This window comes from Schistocerca nitens, chromosome 3 (genome assembly GCF_023898315.1).
Source record: "Schistocerca nitens isolate TAMUIC-IGC-003100 chromosome 3, iqSchNite1.1, whole genome shotgun sequence".
Lineage (NCBI taxonomy): Eukaryota > Metazoa > Arthropoda > Insecta > Orthoptera > Acrididae > Schistocerca > Schistocerca nitens.
Genome location: NC_064616.1, coordinates 935,232,168 through 935,254,621, shown reverse-complemented (window position 1 = coordinate 935,254,621; position 22,454 = coordinate 935,232,168). Strand labels below are relative to the sequence as shown.

At 37.5% G+C, this 22,454-nt stretch overlaps 1 protein-coding gene across 3 annotated transcripts in view; it reads right to left on the bottom strand.

Annotated features, from left to right (window-relative positions):
• Positions 1-813: 813 nt before the first annotated feature.
• Positions 814-22,454, bottom strand: part of LOC126249007 (dihydropyrimidinase-like) — a 224,264-nt gene continuing 202,623 nt past the window's right edge. The window contains exons 8-13 of one of the 3 annotated variants that reach the window (XM_049950596.1): positions 18,394-18,626; positions 15,493-15,718; positions 15,225-15,335; positions 3,429-3,581; positions 2,838-3,051; positions 814-1,757 (exon numbers count right to left, since the gene is read on the bottom strand). In XM_049950596.1, the coding sequence (XP_049806553.1) occupies positions 1,675-1,757; positions 2,838-3,051; positions 3,429-3,581; positions 15,225-15,335; positions 15,493-15,718; positions 18,394-18,626 (1,020 nt within the window). In that variant the 3' untranslated portion in view covers positions 814-1,674. The remainder of the gene's footprint in view (positions 1,758-2,837; positions 3,052-3,428; positions 3,582-15,224; positions 15,336-15,492; positions 15,719-18,393; positions 18,627-22,454) is intronic. The other 2 variants (XM_049950595.1, XM_049950598.1) reach the window with 2 other exon arrangements.

Genomic DNA, 22,454 nt, shown 5'->3' with positions numbered 1-22,454 from the left:
AAGCCTGGTTAGAAGTAAGAGTACCTAATGGCCCCAATACTGCCACATCAAATAAAACAATAAATAAATAAAATACATGGATTCTGGCATGGGGACAGGTGACTTGTGGAGTATGGATGTAGATGTAAACAATGAGTTGTATAGTATTGTATCGTCATCATTTGTTGCGGGGGTAAAATGGCATCGAAGAGAAAGAGGGTGGTAATGCCCATGAACAATGTCAGTCCATCAGAGATCATAGAGGCATTTGCAAACTTTTCAGGATGCTAGGGCATGGGATTTGGTGGCATAAATGACTGACTGCAAAGTAATGATGACACTGACTACTGTTAGATTTCTCGTAATTATCATTGACTGTTGTCTGCAGACAGTGACCGTAGTCATAATGTATTAACTGTTGAAATTTGGCAATCAACCTGAAAACTTCATGAAACAGACAGAGGCAACAAAGAAACTAGGCAAAATAATTTTTTATTTGGCTGAAATTACGCTGTTGAAATGCCTGCACAATTGTGCTGCAAGTAAAAGACATACAAAACTTTCCAATTATTTCATCCACTGTTCAAAATATATGAAAAAGTAATAATAATTTACATTTTTATTACAAAATAAATATAATTCCTGTGTTTATGGTATTAATGCATCTCATTCTAAGTTTTTTCTGAACTTCAGGATAATCATGATTTCCTATAATCCATACGTCTTAGTCCAGATTAATAAGGTTACACTGTACTTTCTTCTGGACGTATATCTAAATCATGTTGGCAATCAAAGCCTCAGAAACTGATGTTGGTTCAAGAATTAACAACAACATAAGGTTAAAGAAATTTATTAATTGATAAAGCAAAATAAATTAAAATGTCCACAGTAAGTTCTGTTCACTGTGCCATCAATATGAAGAAACAACAGTCGTCACATACATTCATTTGATTAACATTCAAACATCATGAAGACATTTTTTCTCGAGAAACTGTGCTTACATGGCATACAAATCATTATGAAACAATTTTTATTCTATTACAGTCATATATGCAATTTACCTCTAAGTATTTTTCTACACAACTTGTAATGCACAACAATTACTGTATACCAAAATGTGCTCATAAAAACAGGCAGTGTTAATCTGTTAACTCCATACATTTCAGCAACCATACAACATACATAGCCAAGACTTCTGTCACTCTGACAAAGTATTTCTGAATACTGAGTAGAAGAGTTGTTCAATATCATTTAAAGAAAGCTACACTTAAAGAGTACTGAAACAATGTTTCCAGCTTCTGTAATTATAACAGCTTCAGATGCAAACAAGCATTACAAGAGAATAATTAAAACATTACTGCATAACAATAAGAATAATGAGCTTTTACTTGGTACAATGCAGTGGGCAGAATGTTAACAAACAACATTTACAACAAAACCAACCATATTAAACTTATCTTCAAAGCACCACTATGAAAAAGTACCCACACAACAATCAACTTACACTTTCTTCTTCTGTGGCTTACTTCAAGCTAGACATAGCTGGAACGTCTCCTTACAATTCCAATTTTAAAAAGCAACAGCATACAATTTTACACATGAAGTATCTGAACAATTATCACACCAGCTGCCAGGCACTGCTGCACAGCATAACCAAAATATCAGCTGCCAATACGTGCACAGAATCGCACTGCTTCACCAAAACCCACCAGATGACTGTCCACCAGGGGGGTTCTTCACTCTGATGCAGGACTTCCTTGCAGTGTCATCGAGCTCCTCTGAAACATGAGAATTGGAAGTGGGTTATTTTGGTCAGCGAATATTGAGAATTGGAAAATAATGAAAAATTCAAGTGCTATGGATAGCAAGCATGCAGTTAGATTCTTTTATGAAGTCCTGAGCTCATTAACTTACAAACATTATTTTCCTACTATGTCTCAATCTGTAGGTTGTACTATAAGGCATGATTAGTGTGTTCACTTCAGCACACAAGTTTATCAGTTAGCATGCTTCAGTTGGATATAATGTACCTTTGTTTTAGTCACACTTAACAGACTCCAAACCACTGTGAAACATGGCTTTTTGTGCAAGATTTACTACTACAACATAGCAGAAGTGATTGCCCTGTATGCTGCAGTATCACCTGTGCAAGTTACCGATGCTGACATTTATTTTTGCAGTATTACTTAATGCATTGTAAAGTTACGTTACTGTCAATAACAGAACAGTTAGTTCAGTCAATAACTATAATGTGCTGTAATTACTTATATTTTTATCATTTCTCTTAACATAAGTTTCCCTTGCTTTTATTGTGAATCCATGTTGTAAGGTCATCACTCTCAATGACAGTAATGATGTAGTGGTGTGGAGTCTGCTTCTTGGTGCCATGGAGGTAAGTAAAGATAAGCTGTCTTGAGAGTCTAGACCTGTTAGAATTGTGGAAATTGGCTTTTTGATGTACGCTTTATTTGTAGCACATTAGTATGGCAGACAAAGGAAGCTGTAAATGAATGGAATTTTAACAAAAATATCTAAAGCATAACTTCAGGAAGCTACATTTTTTAGTACATCATAGTTTTTCAGTATTATTAATGGTTAGCCACAAGAATTACTAGAATTATGGTATCACCAGTTTTAAGGTTAAAAACCACCAAGGTGTGAGTAATTATACATGATAAGGTAAGATTACTGTGGCAAGAAAAATTATACCGCCAAACATTTATGCCTTTGAATTGTTCTATAGTTTTCACATCTTACACAATTTATACTTTCCTTTGGGAGAAGAAGACTGAGTTCCTAATGCATTATTTTGCAATTACGGTATACTCTCTGCACAGATATGTAAATTATAATCTTACCACTTATTGAGAAGGTTGAATCTTGCAGATTACGTTGTCCCTTACTTGATGGGCAACTCGTGAGTGATGCTTCAGCTGCTGGGGACACAGGTGCTTCATCAGCCAGTTTTGGCTCCAGAAGAATTCCACCATTTTCAACTGCAATATCTAATTTGAGTTCATTCATTTTCGTTACAACTGCGGGTACTGATACTGCATTCAAAGTTGCATCCTCCTGAAAACCATTAGTTGTCAATGACTTTTCTGTAAATTTTTACAGTTAATTATTACACTCAGTTTCAGATCTGATGTTATGTCAAAGAAAAATGTGCAATAACTCTCTCTCTCTCTCTCTCTCTCTCTCTCTCTCACACACACACACACACACACACACACACACACTCACACACTCTGATAAGTGAACACTGATACATTCCTTTCATTGACCAAGAAAGTACTGTCATACCATCCCTGATGTAGAAGATATGTGCACACAACGGATAGCTTTAGGATCTACAGACTGGCATATTAACATGCTAGTTTTAATAAATGCAAGAGACCAAAAGAGGAATATATTCATCTACAAAATCACACAATATTAACTGTACTTACTTCGGCATGTTTAACCTTCTCATAAACATATTCCGAATACACTGGTGTTGGAACAAATTTCCCAAAACCTTGAACAGCCTTCAAATCACCTTCATCAACACACACTCTTCCATTAACTATTACATATTCTGGAACACCATGACATTCCATTCCCTGAAAATATTATAATTTTAGTAAACACAATGAGATTTCATGGTCAAAAATACTAAATGTAATATAAATGTACATAATAAAATATCTGTTTTTCATTTACTGTGTAATGACAATCAGTGTTGTAAGCCTTTAGGCTTTTTTAAAAATGTTACGCCCTTTGACCTGGTCGACTAGCCATGCACGATAGCAAGCCACTTCCAGGATTAGAGAAGGCACACTGCCCCTGAATTTAATCCACCCAGCAGATCAGCAACGAGGCCCATGTGCCAGACAGTCTGGAAATGGTTTTTAGATGGTTCCCACATCCAATTAGGTGAATACCAAACTGGTATCCATGTTCCATCTCAGTTATGATGATAAACTTTTCGAAAATATTCTCACATTCTGCCATGGGATAACTCGGCCACCCTCTACCACTAATATTGCCAAACCCAGATTAACATGCTGACCTCATGAAGATGTGGAGCACTGCAAGAAAAACAAAGGACAATATTATGCCTTTTGACAGGAATATGAGGTGCGATTACACATGCACCTTTCCATTCTGCTGTGTGGATCATGACACACCGACAAATATAATGTAATTTTTGCACGATGTTTTATAATGATCCATGAGTAGGAGGCATCAGATAATGGCCCAAGAAATAAGTGTCTGTTTTAAATAATAAACAGCATCATATATGAAAATTACTTCCTTCAAGAAATGATAAACTTGTAGCGTGTAAATGATATTTACAGATGAAATCCATAGCTTATACCTTTATTACATTAAAGAAGCAACATAAAATTTTTAGTTTTCTCTAAACGTGATCTTCTCTCACTATCCCCAAAAAAGTAAAGCATTGAAGTACACTAGGCAGTGTATTACATATTCTTTGATGCAATCTGCCAGACATATGACAAAATGAAGTCTGAATGTCAGCTTAACACTCCTCAATACATTGCATATTAAGATCAGCAGTTTTCAATGTAATGGTGGCATACGTGACCAGTGACAAGCCGTAATTCGTAAAACAAAATGGCACAAAAGAAGTAGTCTGCACTGATCAGGGTTAATGAAATCTAAAAATTCTAGTGGAATCTGGGATTCCCTATTCTTTGTGGGGGTTAGTGGAATTGGAGAAAAAGCTAGGCTCACTCATGAGGTCTCAGCACAGTTGAGAATTTGCTACTGACCTGTCTTGCAGGCTAGAGTTGAGTGAGTTAATGGCCTGAACCAAGATTTTTCAGTACTAGGATGAACTCTGCTGCCGTCTTTAACCTGTGCTATAAGATGGTGACTTCTAAGGTTCCACTGGATCATCCAGACATGCACTTTACTCTGGAAGCAACCATTCAGAGGCAGAGTACAAGTTTCCTGTACATGGGTCTCTCTCTTTAATTTAAGCATAACTCAGAGACGTGCTTATGAATATCCATCATCCACTAACTGATTACTGAACTAGCTAAATCAAATGTTAAAATACTAGTAGTTAACTGTCAAAACAGCAGTAGCAGAGTTCCAGAACTAGTCTCTTTCAGCTGATATCAGCAAAAGGGAACACGAATAGAAGACAGCTGATGCAGTGTACTGCACCTGTTAAGGAAAACTCACAGAAGACTTAGTGGTACTTAGTCTCCAGCAATGCTCCACTGTTGGGGGTCCTTACAAAGTCATTCTTATGGAAGACATCTATTCCTTTAATTCAGATATTTGTTGCTAGTGTAGTTACAGATCAGTATAACACATGTGAAAACTTAACAGAGGTACTTTAGTAACTTAAATGAGAAGGGTTGAAATAATGGTGACAATTACAAAACTGTGCTGTGTTAATTTAGGAAAAAAAGTATTGCAGGTTTAACTACTCGGCTACCACCATCATATAGGTAGTGTAAGGATCATGAAGTTATGGTAAGAGACAATAGAACACACATGGAAGGCATAAAGATGGTGATTGTTACTCTCATCATAAGCAACTGGAACATGACAGGGGGAAAGAAAGATCAAATGTTTTGTAAAATGATTTGTCTAAAAGTACGAAATATACAGATTAAAGAAACATTTTACACCCCTTTGAATGATGCTCAAAATTGTGGACAGCAAACAAGGTGCCAAGCAGAATTTAAAGTTAAACATTTAACTTAGAATTTCGAAGAGTACTGGATGAGATTTGTTGAGTAGGCTATGTTGACTGTGCACCTTATTTGCTGTTGATAACTTTCTGCATCATTCAAAAGGCATGTCAAATGTTTCTCTAATCTATTTTATTCCTTACTTTTACATGCATCATTTTGCAAAACTTTTTTCACATTTTTTTCAAATTTCTTTTCAAGTTTTGTTCAGAAATCATGACATAATATTTTAATATCAATTGATATTCCATTATTATTATTGACGGGTGTCTGGTTAAAAATGGAAAGTGACGCGGACCTTGATCAAGCGACACTTCCTTTTAACTGTACGGTGTATGTTACATTCCATTTAGGAACTTTTGGGTAATTGAACATGTATCAATAACTACAGATTTCTGTAGTTGTATATATAAGTTTCGATGTAGCTGTATTGCCTTGATGTACTGGTGGATATTGTGTGGTATGACTCCTGTAGTTGATAGTATAATCAGTATAATGTCAACTTTATCTTGATGCCACATGTCCTTGACTTCCTCTGCCAGTTGGATGTATTTTTCAATTTTTTCTCCTGTTTTCTTCTGTATATTTGTTGTATTGGGTATGGATATTTCGATTAGTTGTGTTAATTTCTTCTTTTTATTGGTGAGTATGATGTCAGGTTTGTTATGTGGTGTTGTTTTATCTGTTATAATGGTTCTGTTCCAGTATAATTTGTATTCATCATTCTCCAGTACATTTTGTGGTGCATACTTGTATGTGGGAACATGTTGTTTTATTAGTTTATGTCATACGGCAAGTTGCTGATGTATTATTTTTGCTACATTGTCATGTATTCTGGTGCATTCTGTATTCGCTAGTCTTGTACATCCGCTTGTGATGTGATCTACTGTTTCTATTTGTTGTTTGCAAAGTCTGCATTTATCTGTTGTGGTATTGGGATCTTTAATAATATGCTTGCTGTAATATCTGTTGTTTATTGTTTGATCCTGTATTGCAATCATGAATCCTTCTGTCTCACTGTATATATTGCCTTTTCTTAGCCATGTGTTGGATGCGTCTTGATCGATGTGTGGCTGTGTTAGATGATACGGGTGCTTGCCATGTAGTGTTTTCTTTTTCCAATTTACTTTCTTCGTATCTGTTGATGTTATGTGATCTAAAGGGTTGTAAAGGTGGTTATGAAATTGCAGTGGTGTAGCCGATGTATTTATATGAGTGATTGCTTTGTGTATTTTGCTAGTTTCTGCGCGTTCTGGAAAGAATTTTATTAAATTGTCTACCTGTCCATAATGTAGGTTTTTTATGTCGATAAATCCCCTTCCTCCTTCCTTTCTGCTTAATGTGAATCTTTCAGTTGCTGAATGTATGTGATGTATTCTATATTTGTGGCATTGTGATCGTGTAAGTGTATCTAGTGCTTCTAGGTCTGTGTTACTCCATTTCACTACTCCAAATGAGTAGGTCAATATTGGTATAGCAGAAGTATTTATAGCTTTTGTCTCGTTTCTTGCTGTCAATTCTGTTTTCAGTATTTTTGTTAGTCTTTGTCTATATTTTTCTTTTAGTTCTTCTTTAATATTTGTATTATCTATTCCTATTTTTTGTCTGTATCCTAGATATTTATAGGCATCTGTTTTTTCCATCGCTTCTATGCAGTCGCTGTGGTTATCCAATATGTAATCTTCTTGTTTAGTGTGTTTTCCCTTGACTATGCTATTTTTCTTACATTTGTCTGTTCCAAAACCCATATTTATATCATTGCTGAATACTTCTGTTATCTTTAATAATTGGTTGAGTTGTTGATTGGTTGCTGCCAGTAGTTTTAGATCATCCATGTATAGCAAATGTGTGATTTTGTGTGGGTATGTTCCAGTAATATTGTATCCATAATTTGTATTACTTAGCATGTTAGATAGTGGGTTCAGAGCACGGCAGAACCAGAAAGGACTTAATGAGTCTCCTTGGTATATTCCACGCTTAATCTGTATTGACTGTGATGTGATATTATTTTAATTTGTTTCGATATTAACTGTGGTTTTCCAATTTTTCATTACTATGTTTAGGAACTGTATCAATTTAGGATCTACTTTGTATACTTCCGATATTTGTAGTAACCATGAGTGGGGTACACTATCAAAAGCTTTTTGGTAATCAATGTATGCATAGTGTAGCGACCTTTGTTTAGTTTTAGCTTGATATGTCACCTCTGCATCTATTATCAGTTGCTCTTTACATCCTCGTGCTCCTTTGCAACAGCCTTTTTGTTCTTCATTTATAATTTTGTTCTGTGTTGTATGTGTCATTGATTTCTGTGTAATGACTGAAGTTAATATTTTGTATATTGTTGGCAGGCATGTTATGGGGCGATATATAGCTGGGTTTGCTGTGTCTGCTTGATCTTTAGGTTTCAGGTAAGTTATTCCATGTGTAAGTGTATCAGGGAATGTGTATGGGTCTGCAATGTAACTGTTAAATAATTTAGTTAGATGTGAATGTGTTGAGGTGAACTTCTTTAGCCAGAAATTTTCTATTTTATCTTTTCCAGGGGCTTTCCAATTGTGAGTAGAATTAATTGCTTGGGTGACTTCATGTTGCAAAATTATCACTTCAGGCATTTGTGGTATCATCTTGTATGTGTCTGTTTCTGCTTGTATCCACCGTGCATGCCCGTTATGTTGTACCGGGTTTGACCATATGTTGCTCCAGAAGTGTTCCATGTCTTATGTTTGGTGGATTGTCTATTTTAATGTGTGTGTTATCTATTTTCTGGTAAAATTTCTTTTGGTTTGTGTTGAATGTTTGGTTTTGTTTCCTTCTATTTTCACTTTTTTTGTATCTTCTAAGTCGTTTGGCCAATGCTTGTAATTTCTGCTTCTTTTCATCCAATTGCTCTATCACTTCTTGTTGGGAGATTTTACCTAACCTTTTTCGTTTTTTTTCTTCTGACATTTCATTTCTTATAAATTGTGTTAGCTGTCCGATGTCTTTTCTCAGTTTTTCTATTCTGATCTGTAGCCTGTGTTGCCATGCTGGTTTTGTGGGTTTCTTCTGTGTGTTGGTTGGTTCTGATCTCTGCCTAGTGTGTATATTTAGTGTAGTGAGTGCTCCTATATAAACCAGTAGTTGTAACTCTTCCATAGTTGTGTTTTCATTTATTTTGTTGTGTATGACTGTGTTGATAGTTGTTATTCTTGTTTCGACTTGTGGGTTATTTGGTGGTCTATGCAGGAATGGTCTAATGCCTGTATTTGTGTCTTTGCATTCTATATATGTCAGCTGAAATTTTTCTTCTATATCTAACATGTGTGTCACTTCGTGTTCTATTTGTGCTTGTTCTTAAGATTTTGTTTTCCTCTGATTGTTTAATTGATGCGTGTTGTTCTTTGTTTGCTCTGGGATGCTTGAGTCCATTACTGTATTTTCTTCTTCTTCTGATTGCATATTATTTTGTTCCAGTATTTGTTGTACTTGTAGTTTGATGTTTTCTAATTCTGACTGGGGTATCCTGTTATTTTTGATTGTTACACGGATCTGATCAGCTAGTCATTGTTCTGTTAAAAAAAATTTTAATTCTGGGTATCTGGTAATAAATGTTGTGTATACTTGTGATCTGTATCCAGTTGTGTTGGTTCCTAGGTTTGTTGCTTGGTAATAACAGAACATGAGGTGTTGATTAACTTCATCTGACCATCTCATCCTCTGTCTTTGTTTTCGTTCTAGGGTGGTTGCAGGAAGCATATCCTGCAAAACACCTCTATTTGGACTTGAATCATTTTCCAGTTGGCTAGCAGTGTCGTTACCATTGTGGGCGGGCATAGGGTTCAAGTGTCGTCCCCGACCATGACGGCGCTTGTCCGAGGCTTCTTTAGTTCTGTCCTGAACCAACTAATCACACTAAAAGGGGGGTTAGCCCTATTACTGGTTTGTTCTTTTCGTCACCTTTTACGACTGGCAGAACATACCGGAGGCCTATTCTTTTCCCGGGCCTCCACGGGAATTATTATTATTATTATTAAGCGATTTTGACAGTTAAATATCACACTGGGCGTGAGTCGTGCTTCGGTAGCTCAGTTGGTAGAGCACTTGCCCGCGAAAGGCAAAGGTCCCGAGTTCGAGTCTCGGTCGGGCACACAGTTTTAATCTGCCAGGAAGTTTCGTATCAGCGCACACTCCGCTGCAGAGTGAAAATCCCATTCTGGAAACATCCCCCATGCTGTGGCTAAACCTTGTCTCCGCAATATCCTTTCTTTCAGGAGTGCTAGTTCTGCAAGTTTCGCAGGAGAGCTTCTGTAAAGTTTGGAAGGTAGGAGACGAGGTACTGGCAGAAGTAAAGCTGTGAGTACTGGGCGTGAGTCGTGCTTCGGTAACTCAGTTGGTAGAGCACTTGCCCGCGAAAGGCAAAGGTCCCGAGTTCGAGTCTCGGTCGGGCACACAGTTTTAATCTGCCAAGAAGTTTCAAATATCACACTAATGTAACTTTCTGTGTTTAAGGTTCAGATTCTTTATTAGCTGTTGACAACATGTAGCAGAATGAGCTTTACATCCATATACAGAAGCAATCACTGTATTAATTACTGTTCACATCGCATGTACAAATTTATGTTTTGGTAACCTGTTGCACAGAATTATAATCTTCATCCTGAAGCTCAATTTCTACACTATTAGTATCCATAAATTCTCTTAAACTGCAGAATGCATTGTTTATTAATCTTTTATCCAACTCACTTTTAAAATTACTGAAAGACGTATTCACTTCAGAATGTAGTAATTAATTTAAAAATTTTGAACAGTTCACTTTGTGAGAGTTGTCTGTTTTTGTCAGCCTATGTCTAGGAATGTCAATATTCGTCATTTCTGGTATCCTGACAGTGTATGTTCTCTCTGGTGTCAAACTCTGCAACAATGTTTATTGTATATATCAATGCTTCATAGATTTAAAGACTGATCACTGTCATTATTTTTGTCGTAGTGAATAAATGGCAGCAGTGTTCTCTTGCACCAACCTTATACATTAATCTTAGCACCTTTTTTTGAATCAGTAATATGTCACTGACATGACATGAGTGACTCCATAACAACAGCCCATAGGATATGCAAGACTGAAAACTGAAGTAAGCTATCCTGAGATATTCATTTCTCACTATATCAGATAATTTCTATACAAGATATGACGCCCTTGATGTCTTTCTGCATACAGGACTAATATGGGGTTTCCAGTTAGTTTGTAATCAATGTGTATTCCATGCAGTTTTACAGATTTTGCTTCTATGTCTTTACCTTGCCCCAGCAGCTTCTCTGGATTGCACAGTATTTTATTAGATGTGAACCAGTTTAGTGTGTAGGAGTGTTTCCTCTGATTTCTGGCATAACCTTAACCTATCTTGATTTGTAGTGATTAAAGTTGTGTCATCTGCATAGCAGATAACTGAAACCCAAGACAATGTGGCAGATCATTAATTGCCAGAATGAAGAAGAACGGTCCAAGGACACAGCCCTGGGGCACACCAGATGTGACTTTCTTCAGGGAAGAATGCTTACCTTGAATTTACACATATTGCCTACTATTATTTAGATAAGAATTAATTGCTTGAAATGCCATATCATTTATTCCCTAATACTGTAGTTTGGCTAGTAAGATGTCGTAGGGAGTACAGTAAAAGCCTTACTCAAGTCACATAGCTCAAGAGAGACCATGTTCTTATTTTCAAATGCAATTAATGCCCGATTAACAATTTCAAGGAGTACCATAAATCAATATATGTCCTCAAGAAATTGTTAAAGAGAGTTTCAACAGTTTATTTATCTACATCGTATTCATGACCAAAGTAGCAGTTTGTGTTTCTAAGAGACTGTGAATAGTATATTCCTCCTCCTGGCCTCTAACCCACATCATGCTTGACTTATTATTTGTAGTCACATAATACCTGTCTGTGCATAGTGGTATGTGAGGAATAGTGGATCACAATCCACAAAACATTCATCTGCTATGCTAACAGAGTACATGTCTCTTGAGAAATTAACTATAATATTTTCCATACAGGTATTCCCACATGTTGGCTGTAATAATAGATTTAATGATCTGAGTAAGTTTGTAGATGTTTTTGAGTTGGGCTCATCTGAGCCAGACAACTAGTTGAAATCACCACATACAACATTAGTTTTGAGTTTTAAAATCTTGCTCATCGTTTGTTCAAAATTCTCAAAAAATAAATTAACATCAATCACCATTTAGAGATCCATACAAATTGACAATTATATTTTGTGTGGACTAATCACTGGATGTCACCTGGGTAACAAATCCATCAGTGACATTTCGCTACTCCTAAAGCTGCGCAAGTGATGTAATTATGAACTGGAAAGGTGAAGGAACAATCAAAGCTAAACCAAGACCATGCACATCTCATGTCCTGATGGACAGGGACTACTGTGAATTGTGAAAGGTGTTTGTGAGTAACTGCATGAAATCAGTTCCAAAGTGTTACCAGCAGTCCAGCAAGCACAATGACTGTACAAGGTCTGTTCAAAAAATTCTAAAACGTTTGTAATTTTGCATCAATTGTGCACTGGAGTGAAATGCAGTTGGCATCCCTGCACACCCCTGTGTTTAATGTGTAACAGCTGGAAATTTCATTGCTGTATGTCTGTTATTGTTCAGTGCTGTGTTGAGTGGGACGTTGCGTTCCACAGTTTGCGAAGGTAGAAGAGCAATGCGTCTGCTTGCAATTTTGCGTGAAACAGAGACACACCAAATGATGCAGGAAGTCTAGGTGATGAGGGCTTAAGCTGTACTCTGTGTTATGAATGGCTCACAGGGTTAAAAATGGCTGGACGGAAGTTAAAAAAGATGGCCCTTGTTCAGGATGCCCTCCAATATCTACAGACTACACTCGTGTCAGGAACGTCAACAAAATTGTGTATGCCAATTGATGACTGGCCATCTAATAGATTGCAGAAGAATGTAAGATTTCAGCACCCTGATGCAGCATTTGGAATGGATTGTGTTGACACTAAGTTCATCCCACGGCTCACAAGTCAAGATCAGAAAGACCTTCACCTCGCAATCTGAAGAGCTTTTGGATCATGCACATGAGAATGAGATGTTCCTTACAAGAATCATAACTGGTGATGAAACATGGGTCTATGGTTATGATGTTGAAATCAAGGTTCAGTCTTCACAGTGGGTCAGGAAAGGGTCTCTGAGACCAAAAAATGCTTGTCGGGTCAGGCCAAATGTCAAAGCCATGCTGATAGTTTTCTTTGACTTTGAAGGATTAGTTCATCAAGAATTCATGCCACAGGGACAAACTGTTACTCAATGATACTATCACCATGTGTTGCGATGCCTGCAAGAAAATTTGACAAGGAAACAGCTTGAAATGTGGTGAGACAATTCATGGCTCTTGCATCATAATAATGCACCTGCACACTCATCCCTGTTGGTACGTGACTATTGCACAAAAAACAAAATCACTACGCTGCCTCATCCCCCATACTCTCCAGACCTGCCGCCTACAGACTTTTTATTTCCAGAGTTGAAAACCCCACTGAAAGGACAAAGATTTGCAACTATACATGAGACAAAAGGTAATTCGTAGATGGCACTTTGCATGATCCAGCAAGAGGTGTACCAAGACTGCTTCCGGAAGCGTAAAAGACATTAGGGGGCTCTGTATCATTTATGGAGGAGAATATTTCAATGGAGACTGTGCACAATAAGCACAAAGTATGTGTAGAAAAATTTTGTGGACAAAGTTCTGAAATTTTTTGAACACACCTCATACATATGGAATTAAAATGAATTGGGAACAATGGTCAAGCAGCTCCTCACAAGCCACTCATTTCTGTAGTCTAGGCTCTTCCAGCTCTCATGTCCACTGGAGGGCACACAGTCGGAGGTGGGCAGGAGTGGACACACACTGGCTGTCAAGCTGACAGACTGTAGCCTACATATGTTATTACACTGGCAGAATGCATGCAAACAGGGGTGACCATGTGCCACATGCATGCCCACAATGAAGGCAACTAGGTCACCTGGTAGGTACACTACACAAACTGCACCCGCCCACACACAAGCTAAGGGGTGCCTGGGAGTGCCAGCACACTGTTTGGTGGCATTTGAACAGCCTGCTGTAGTCAATCCTAAGCAATGCTTGAGGTGGATGACTTGAAATGAGCGATTTGGAGTGACGAATCACACTATATGCTGTGACAACCTGATGGAAGCAGTTGGTTTGATGAATACCTGACGAACACTACCTGCCATCATATATAATGCCAGCAGTGAAGTAGATAGAAAGTGGTGTTATGGTGTGAGGGTGCTTTTCACAATTATGGTGTCATACACTTATCACAACTTACAAAAATGCTACATGTGATAGTATATGAAGACATTTTACTGCATTGTGTACCGAGTACAGTAGATGAACGGTTCAGAGACTATGACTGATTGCATCATCATGACTATACAGCAGCACCTGTGAGGCAATTGCTTTTGAACAATAACATTCCTCAAATGGACTGGGCTGCCTAGAGTTCTTAACTGAATCCAATGGAACACATTTGGAATGAATTAAAACATCAACTTTGGTCCATATCCCAGTGGCCAACATCAGCAGAGTTCAAGCTATCAAAGACAAAGGTTGAAAACATCCCATATTTAAGTTCACTAACAGGTGTCTTGATACTTTTGATCCGATAATATATACCAGCTGTGTTGCTATTTCTGCACAGCATTTTATGTGGGAATGATCACGAACCAGCTTACCACTCTAATCAATAGCAACTGCCAAACTGTGACCAAAGACAGAGTATACCACCCAGTGGCACAACACATTTCTGAGCACAACATGCTCAATTTCAATGACTGCTTCACAGGTTGTCCCAGCTGGATCCTTCCAGGCAACACGAGCTTTTCTAAACTACATAGATGTAGTCATCCTCACAATACATGCTTCATTCTTATAATCCTATTAGCCTCAATATCTGCCCCACATCCACAGCCACCTCCACCGTGCTCCAAGATCTGAGCTTCACTCATCCTGCACCTACACCCCTCTTCCCCAGTCTTCCCTTCATTCTGTCTCCCATTCCAATCGATCACTGCACATCAGTGTGTGCTGCACAAACTCACCTGGTACAGTGCCCCCACACAATTCCTGTCTTGTATTTTCATGCTGCCTCTCCCTCCCACATGTAAGAATGCCCCACCCGCTCCACTCCCCTCCCCACCAACTTTATCCACTTATCCATTCCACATGACAACTTTGCACCCCAGTCTCAAGCTGAGGAGCTGTGTTGCTCTAAACAAGATCCATCTGAAAGCTGAAAAGTTTGGTCTTGTTTCTGTGCCTTTCGTCAACTTGCTCAATTTTAAATGCAAACATTTTAGGTTAGGCTTTATGATGACTTATGGTTATCAATTAAAAGGCTATGTCTTCGTCGCCACATTAACATGAGAGTCAGTATGTACTATCACATCTACAACACATTTAATTATTTACGTTACTTAAGATCTTCCCAATACATACTTACCTCAAAGATGTTGAAATCAACAGCCTGATTATGGGTTTTAGCAGAAATAACTCTTGTCTTCACTGGGTCCCAAACAACAATGTCAGCATCAGAACCAACAGCAATACATCCCTATATTAAATGTTAAATGAAGAATTAAAAATGAAGTATTTTCTGTTTGGAACTTTTGTTCAATGTGCAAAATTATGAGAGAGATTTTAAGTTACAAATTTTTACAATTCAGTACCCATTCTACGATACATATTATGTAGCAGACCAAAAATCTCACCTTCCTAGGATAAATATTAAATATTTTTGCTGCATTTGTGCTGGTGACAGCAACAAAACGTTTTACATCCATGACTCCAGAATGGACACCCTTCTCCCACACTACTGACATCCTGTCTTCAACACCATTTACACCATTTGGAATTTTAGTGAAGTCATCTTTACCCATAGCTTTTTGGTCCAGACTAAATGTACAGTTATCACTGCCAACAAGCTGAAGTCCATCTCTAAAATAGCAAAATTTATTATTAAGTTTGTTCAACTCCTGAAAGATGGGAATCTTTGACATGAACAATGCAGGGAGAGAAAACAAAACACAAAAAACAAAAATCAGACAAATATTTTCTAACAATCTTTAGAGAACAGAGAACACAATCACTATAAATACATCTATTTACACACACACACACACACACACACACACACACACACACACACACACACAGAGAGAGAGAGAGAGAGAGAGAGAGAGAGGTGAAGGACAGGTAAGGCATGTCCACATGCACAAGATATTTACACAATGTCAAAAATATAGTAGTATTAAAGCTTTTTACATTAGCATTTTCTTCTTCTTTCATTTGCCTGCATATTATTAACATTATATTCTACATATTTACACATCAAACTATGCTCATATTATGAATTTGATTTGTAATGACCATCTGAAATGTTCACAATAATTTATGCAAAAAAACAATGCAAAAGCACCAGGTTTTGAGTTGTGCTGGATTAGTAATCATTAATATAAGAAAGAAACAGCCTTTCTGCATTGCATCCACAAACCTCAGAAGAAAATTTCCAATTTTCTATACTGTGAGGTGTCTTTGCCTTCAAGCTAGAAGATGCCCTAGCAGGCATAATAAAAGTGTTCTTTTAAATATTGAGCATTAGTCAGTGAGAACAGAATATTGAGCATATAGAAAACAAATATTTATTAAGTTGAACTATTCAGTTTAATCACTGAAGTCTTATAATCACCAAACTCTTATCTATCCGAGGGTAGTTACCACGCATTACCAGTGGTTCCATATGGAACAGCAAGACAATTTAACTTTCCTAATCTGTACTGATCTTTGTCTAGTACTGCTTTTTGATCATTAATGAATGTGACACCCAGAGCTCTTTGATTTAAAGATCATTGTCAGCTATTACAACCCAGCTTACTCCTTTTGGCTAAAGGCCTGTTACAAGAAATAGCAGTATGGAAACACTTAAACACAGTGGTTCTGGTTGTTATGTTTCACAGCCAGAGCAGAGTACTGATGCAAGTTTTGTTATATGGGACACCAGAACAGTTAGCAAGTCAGCAGAAATACTGCCAAATAAATGAGAGACAGGAAGAGCACTGAATCATTAAGCACTTGTTTTAAACTTTTTCTCCCAATAAAGTGTTATATGAGTGACTGACAAGCATTTAAGAGCATCATTCATATTTCATCACTTGTAATGGTAATACTGAACACAGCCAAACCACCAGCTTAACCTCTGGAATACTGGGGCATTCAGGACAGAGTTCTCTTGTGTGTTTGCTTTACTCCAACACAATATGTTCGCGAAGAGGTATGTAGCAACCATTGGTGACTTTGAAAAGGACTATTAACATTACAAGCACTTAATAAAATTCAATAACTAAGACTCGATAAAATACACACCGCATATGAAACACACACATATATTATAAGAAGTGCACAGGTGCCATCTTAGGAAGCCTTCAAATCAAAACATGAGTTATGCTGGCAGTTTGTGACAAGGAGAATTGGACAGACAGTGATGTCCTAGTGGGTCAGGTCACACTGTAGATTGTCTGACAGTTGCAGAGGATTCCATACTTACAGCAATGAAACTTTTTCAAATACCGGAAGCATAGAAAAGATGAAGAGACTGGCTAACTGAAATCGCAGATTAATAGAAATTAGAATGAACTTGGGATTATGTAAAAGACCTAACATGTTTTGAAAGACATGACACACTGAATCAATAAAACTCATTACAGAGGTCAACATGTTGTTTTCTCTTGTTTTAGATACTATCTCTAGGCTCATAAATACTAGTAGTACCTAGGAAAGCAAGCAAATATACAAAAAAATTGGGCAATAGGTCTTCTAAGGAACAACACATATCCTAGCACAGAGAAAATATTTTCAAAAATATCAAAAATTACAATCTGAAATGCGTTGGGGAACCACGATAAGAATGGGGCAATGAGGAATTAACTTGGCACTGAAGTCAACGAAATGGTTAACTATTTTAATAATGAATGCACACTCAATCTACTCACAGCTAAATTTGAACTCTTCTTCTCATTTAAATTATGTTCTGCCAAAGTTTCAACAATATCACATATTATTAACCAACATATCTATGTACATTTTAACAGTAATAATAAAATGTCAATTTTAATCTAACGGTGTCGTAGAAGCAGGCTGCTGAATGCAACAACATTTGCAACACTAACTTATTTTGCCCCCCCCCCTTTTTTTTGGGGGGGGGGGGGGTTTACAGAAGAGCAAGATTTTGTAACAAGTGATGTGAGCAATACTGACTCACCATCAATTAACATAATGTACTTAAGTTGCGTGTGCAACAATTTTTCATCTCGAGCATCTTCTAAGGAAAACTAAAGTCCGTTCCTCTATTTGATCCAAGTGAAACATTTCAGTACTTCACTTTCTATGTCATAAATGTGATAATATTACTCTGCGCCTTTCTGCTATATGGCATACGCAAATGAAAAGAAAATAAGTAGTACTTCAAAACTATTACTGTGAATGTAATGCCCATTTATTAGAAGTGCTCTTGTACTGGACTACAAACAAGGCAAGAAAAAGAACAAATCTATTTAAGTCAGGGTAGTGGCTAGGGTAAGGACTGGGGTACTAGGTTAATGAAAAACAGAACTTACTGGGCTAACATGGTGAGCAGGTACTCAGGTGTAGTAGGGTCTGGGCGAAGCGGAGGACTGGTAACATATGCTGCAGCATGCAGCCAGCTTTTGTCCAGCTGCCGGGTGCCATCTGTACCCACAGAAGAGGCAAGTGTCTCGCCAAAAACGACTACCCCTTGTTTGCGGACAGAGCTTACGATGGCAGCTGAAGACTTGCTTGTCACACGCACGATGTACAGGGGGCAGTTCACCTGTGTCACAACATAAATTCATTTGTCTGCACACCTATACACATAAGACGTCTAACTGAAAGCCCCAATTCAGTGCAACTGAACTGCATTCCATTTCATGAATGAAAAATGCTAATGTATTCAAAGAAATACAAATTGGCATACAGCTTGCTGTTGCTGTTGAATTAGTACTTTATTATTGGTCTGTTGCACTACATATTAATCTTTCTCCTAGAAATTCAGAAAAACAGAAGTTATAACATCAAAAATCTCTTACTCTGAAACAAGATAGTAACTCTTTCACAAGAAACCTCCTTTCAATGAATCAACAAAATACAGAATAATCTAATGTAAATAAGAAATGAGGGAGCAACAGCACTGGTGAAATGAAGATATGATATGCAACTGTGACACTGTCAGCATTTTATGGTGCAAATACTACAAAACACACTATTTGCAATTAACAGAAGAGACATCCTAGCTCAACGAAACATGAAAGAGAAGCACTGGGACACTACTGCAAGACTACAAGCATACCCTACTATTAAGCTACTGTCCAGAAATACTCCTCAAAAGGAAAAACCCTAGTGTGATGCAACAAAAATTAAAAGTGCAGCTGATAGTTGATGGGTTTATGCCACAATAAATATCATTACTAACTACTTCTATTATGCAAGACTACTTCGTTTTTGAGAAATATACTATTTAATACCTACCCCATGTTTCATTTTAATCAAAATTCCATTTCAGACACAAATTTCACTAATTTTATGCTAACTATATTTATGTATTATGTATTTTACATTTTAAAACTGAATAAAAACAAAAGCAAGAAAGTAACAAAAGATAGAATGGTTTAAACAATGAGAACAAACAAAATACAGAGATTCTGTCACAACAGCTTAAAATAATCCCCGATTATCTTATGTTTTTAGAACTCCAGATCCTTTTTCTGGGGAAACAGGCAAATCATTCACAACCCAACCCTAGGGACATATGCATCAGGCAGGGTGGAAGGTGGTAAAGTGACAACACGAACATCACTGGACAGTTGTGGTAAAATGGCACTGCCATAGCTATATATGCAGACTAGTTTATATGCAGCAGAAACATAAGCTTACAGCATTTAAACAGGACATCATAAATGAGATATTCCATCTCTTGTCAGACACACACAGTTCAGTTTTGTTCTATCTAGAACTTCAAATATTTATCGTCATCTACTTTGAGGTATTGTCATTAGTCAGGGACATAACAGCTATGCAGATATGGACCATGGCTACTTCACGATTGTTGCAAACGATGAGCTGCCAGAATTTTCTGGAGCAATTAAGTCCCACAAACTGAAGTTATTTTGGAATTTAATACAGGAATATCAGATTTATGCCCAAAAGGACTGGCATACATTCCAGGTCATATGGCATCAGGATACTAACCAGGCTTCTGTTAGTAGCATAACATAAGAGCAGCAGCTCATGTGGTCTTGTGAGGTTGCTCATTCTACTACGGAGGACTATATATGTAATGATCACATGAGTCTAGGTAGGTAGGTAGGTAGGTAGGTAGGTAGGTTGTTTGTTTGTTTGTTTAAAAGAGGGGCAAAGGGACCAAACAACAAGGTAATCGGTCCCTTGTTCCCAATAAAACAGTGCCACAAGTGTGAGAATAAAACAGACAAGACATATAACACAAAACGGAAAGGAAGGAACGACCACAAGACACGAGTCAAGGTATCTTGCCACTGTGAGCCAACTTTCAAATTCAAGTACCAAATGTAACCTAGGATGTCACAGTCCCAAATGTAAATGAGAAATTGTATGGCCTGTTACTTTCTGCAAATATATAAATTGTTTATAGCTGCTTGTTACTTTCAGAATGCATATAAAATGTTTTATTGCTGCATTAACCATACCAACAAGTACATTAAATAATTTAAGTTTTATCATTTCAAGTTGTTCACACACCCTTAACATGATGGAATATTCTAGCAGATTAATGCTCTATGCATGGAAAAGGTTGTAGACTGGATGAGCATCTGGACAAATTTTAACAATGGCCACTACCCCTACCTACTAATGAATACGCACAAACATTTGTGAAAACTGCAAGTCAGGTAAGAACCATGTAATTGGAGTTAGTTCTGTAACACAGATTAGCTACATGACAATTCACAATTTTTAAGATTATAGTATTGTATACAAAATCTGGTAGATATGGTGTGAAGTTCCTGCATGCTGCATCAGTCTTTAAATGTTTCGGTGTGTAATAAAAGGTGACCTGGGTACTTTCTTGGTAAACAACCCACCATGCAGTTTAGTCTGTAGTCCATAAATCGTGAGCAATGGTTGCTGAAGAACTGCTGATTGGTCATATCCCAAATACATTCTGCAATCCACCTTACAATGTGTAGCAACATGTATGGTGAACACTAAAATCAGGGAAGCAACAATATCTGCATTTCTTCAAAGAAGCTCACACATTGATGGACATAATCCTACTAAAATATGGTATGTGGAGTTGCCTGAAGGCTCTAAGGTGACTCAGTGTAGTGGTTGCTGGTCTGTTTGTCTTCAACATAAAGGAGGCAAGACCGCACATTGTATCCAATAGCACTATAAATGATCACACTTGTCATAAGCTTTTTCTACCACACTTGTCATAAGCTTTTTCTACCCTGCAACACAACAGGCTTCCAGATTTAAGTTACCACGGTAGTACTTGACACCTGTGTGTGCCATCACTGTATAGAACAGTTATAATTAAACTTTCATTATCTGAGAGGGTCCCCACGAAAAATGAGTCATTGCAGGACAATGAAACTTTGTAGAAACATTTGTAAGGACATTTGGAAGAGGAATAATTAATAAGCCATTGAAAGAAACAGTTAAATTCCCACGAGTAGGTAACATTTGTTGATTGGGTATCACGTTTACATTCCAGGTTACAAACGTTGCTCGATGTAATGACCATCTGCATCCACAATGGCCTGGAACCACACTAGAGATACCATTTCAAAATTGCTTGCAACACTTTTTCAATGCAGGACTCTGAAATCTTCAGCTGTCTTGACAACAGTTGTACAAGTGAAGTCCTGACCATGTTGATCATCTGCAAATGTAATTCACACTGATTGCCATACCAGTACCAGTCCCTAACAACAAGTCATGACACTAGCAATGAAAATCCTGTGGTGCACAGTCTGAACGTAATTCCTGTTACATTGTGTACCAATACAGTAAACAGTTTCCCATCTACACTTGCTCAAGTAGCAAAAGTTTAACTATAACCGCCTTGCAGAATAGGCTGAACCAAGTCTCTTGCTAACACTACATGACCATGGTAATATGAAATGTTTGCCATTTCTGGACTATTGGAATTTGATGCAATGGCATGCAAGACACCAGTCTGTCCTATAGCACACAAGTGTCTGCATCAGTCACATCAGCAAAACCTCAGAGTTCATGTCTGTACTCGTTTCAGTGGCCCAGTATCAAATCAACATTGAGGACATAGCTGTATTGTGTGTCACTACCACATGGAAAATGTGGCACGTGTCCCATGATGTCATCAGATCGCATTGCCCAATACATGTCACTGTGGACAACACACTTCTTCCCACTTACATCACTCAATTAGGAATCTGAATGTACGGACTATCTGGAAACTATTGCTATCACCTGTAGCTATTTCCCAATAACTTGGCAGTAGCGATTCACTAACAAGCAAACCTATACAAGGCACACACTTTGATTTTAATCGTCTTATGAAACACCCCCTTGAAAAAGACTGAGTTAAATATTTCTGAATCAATACCTATGAAATGGTAACAGGTAAAGAAAAAACCTCAAT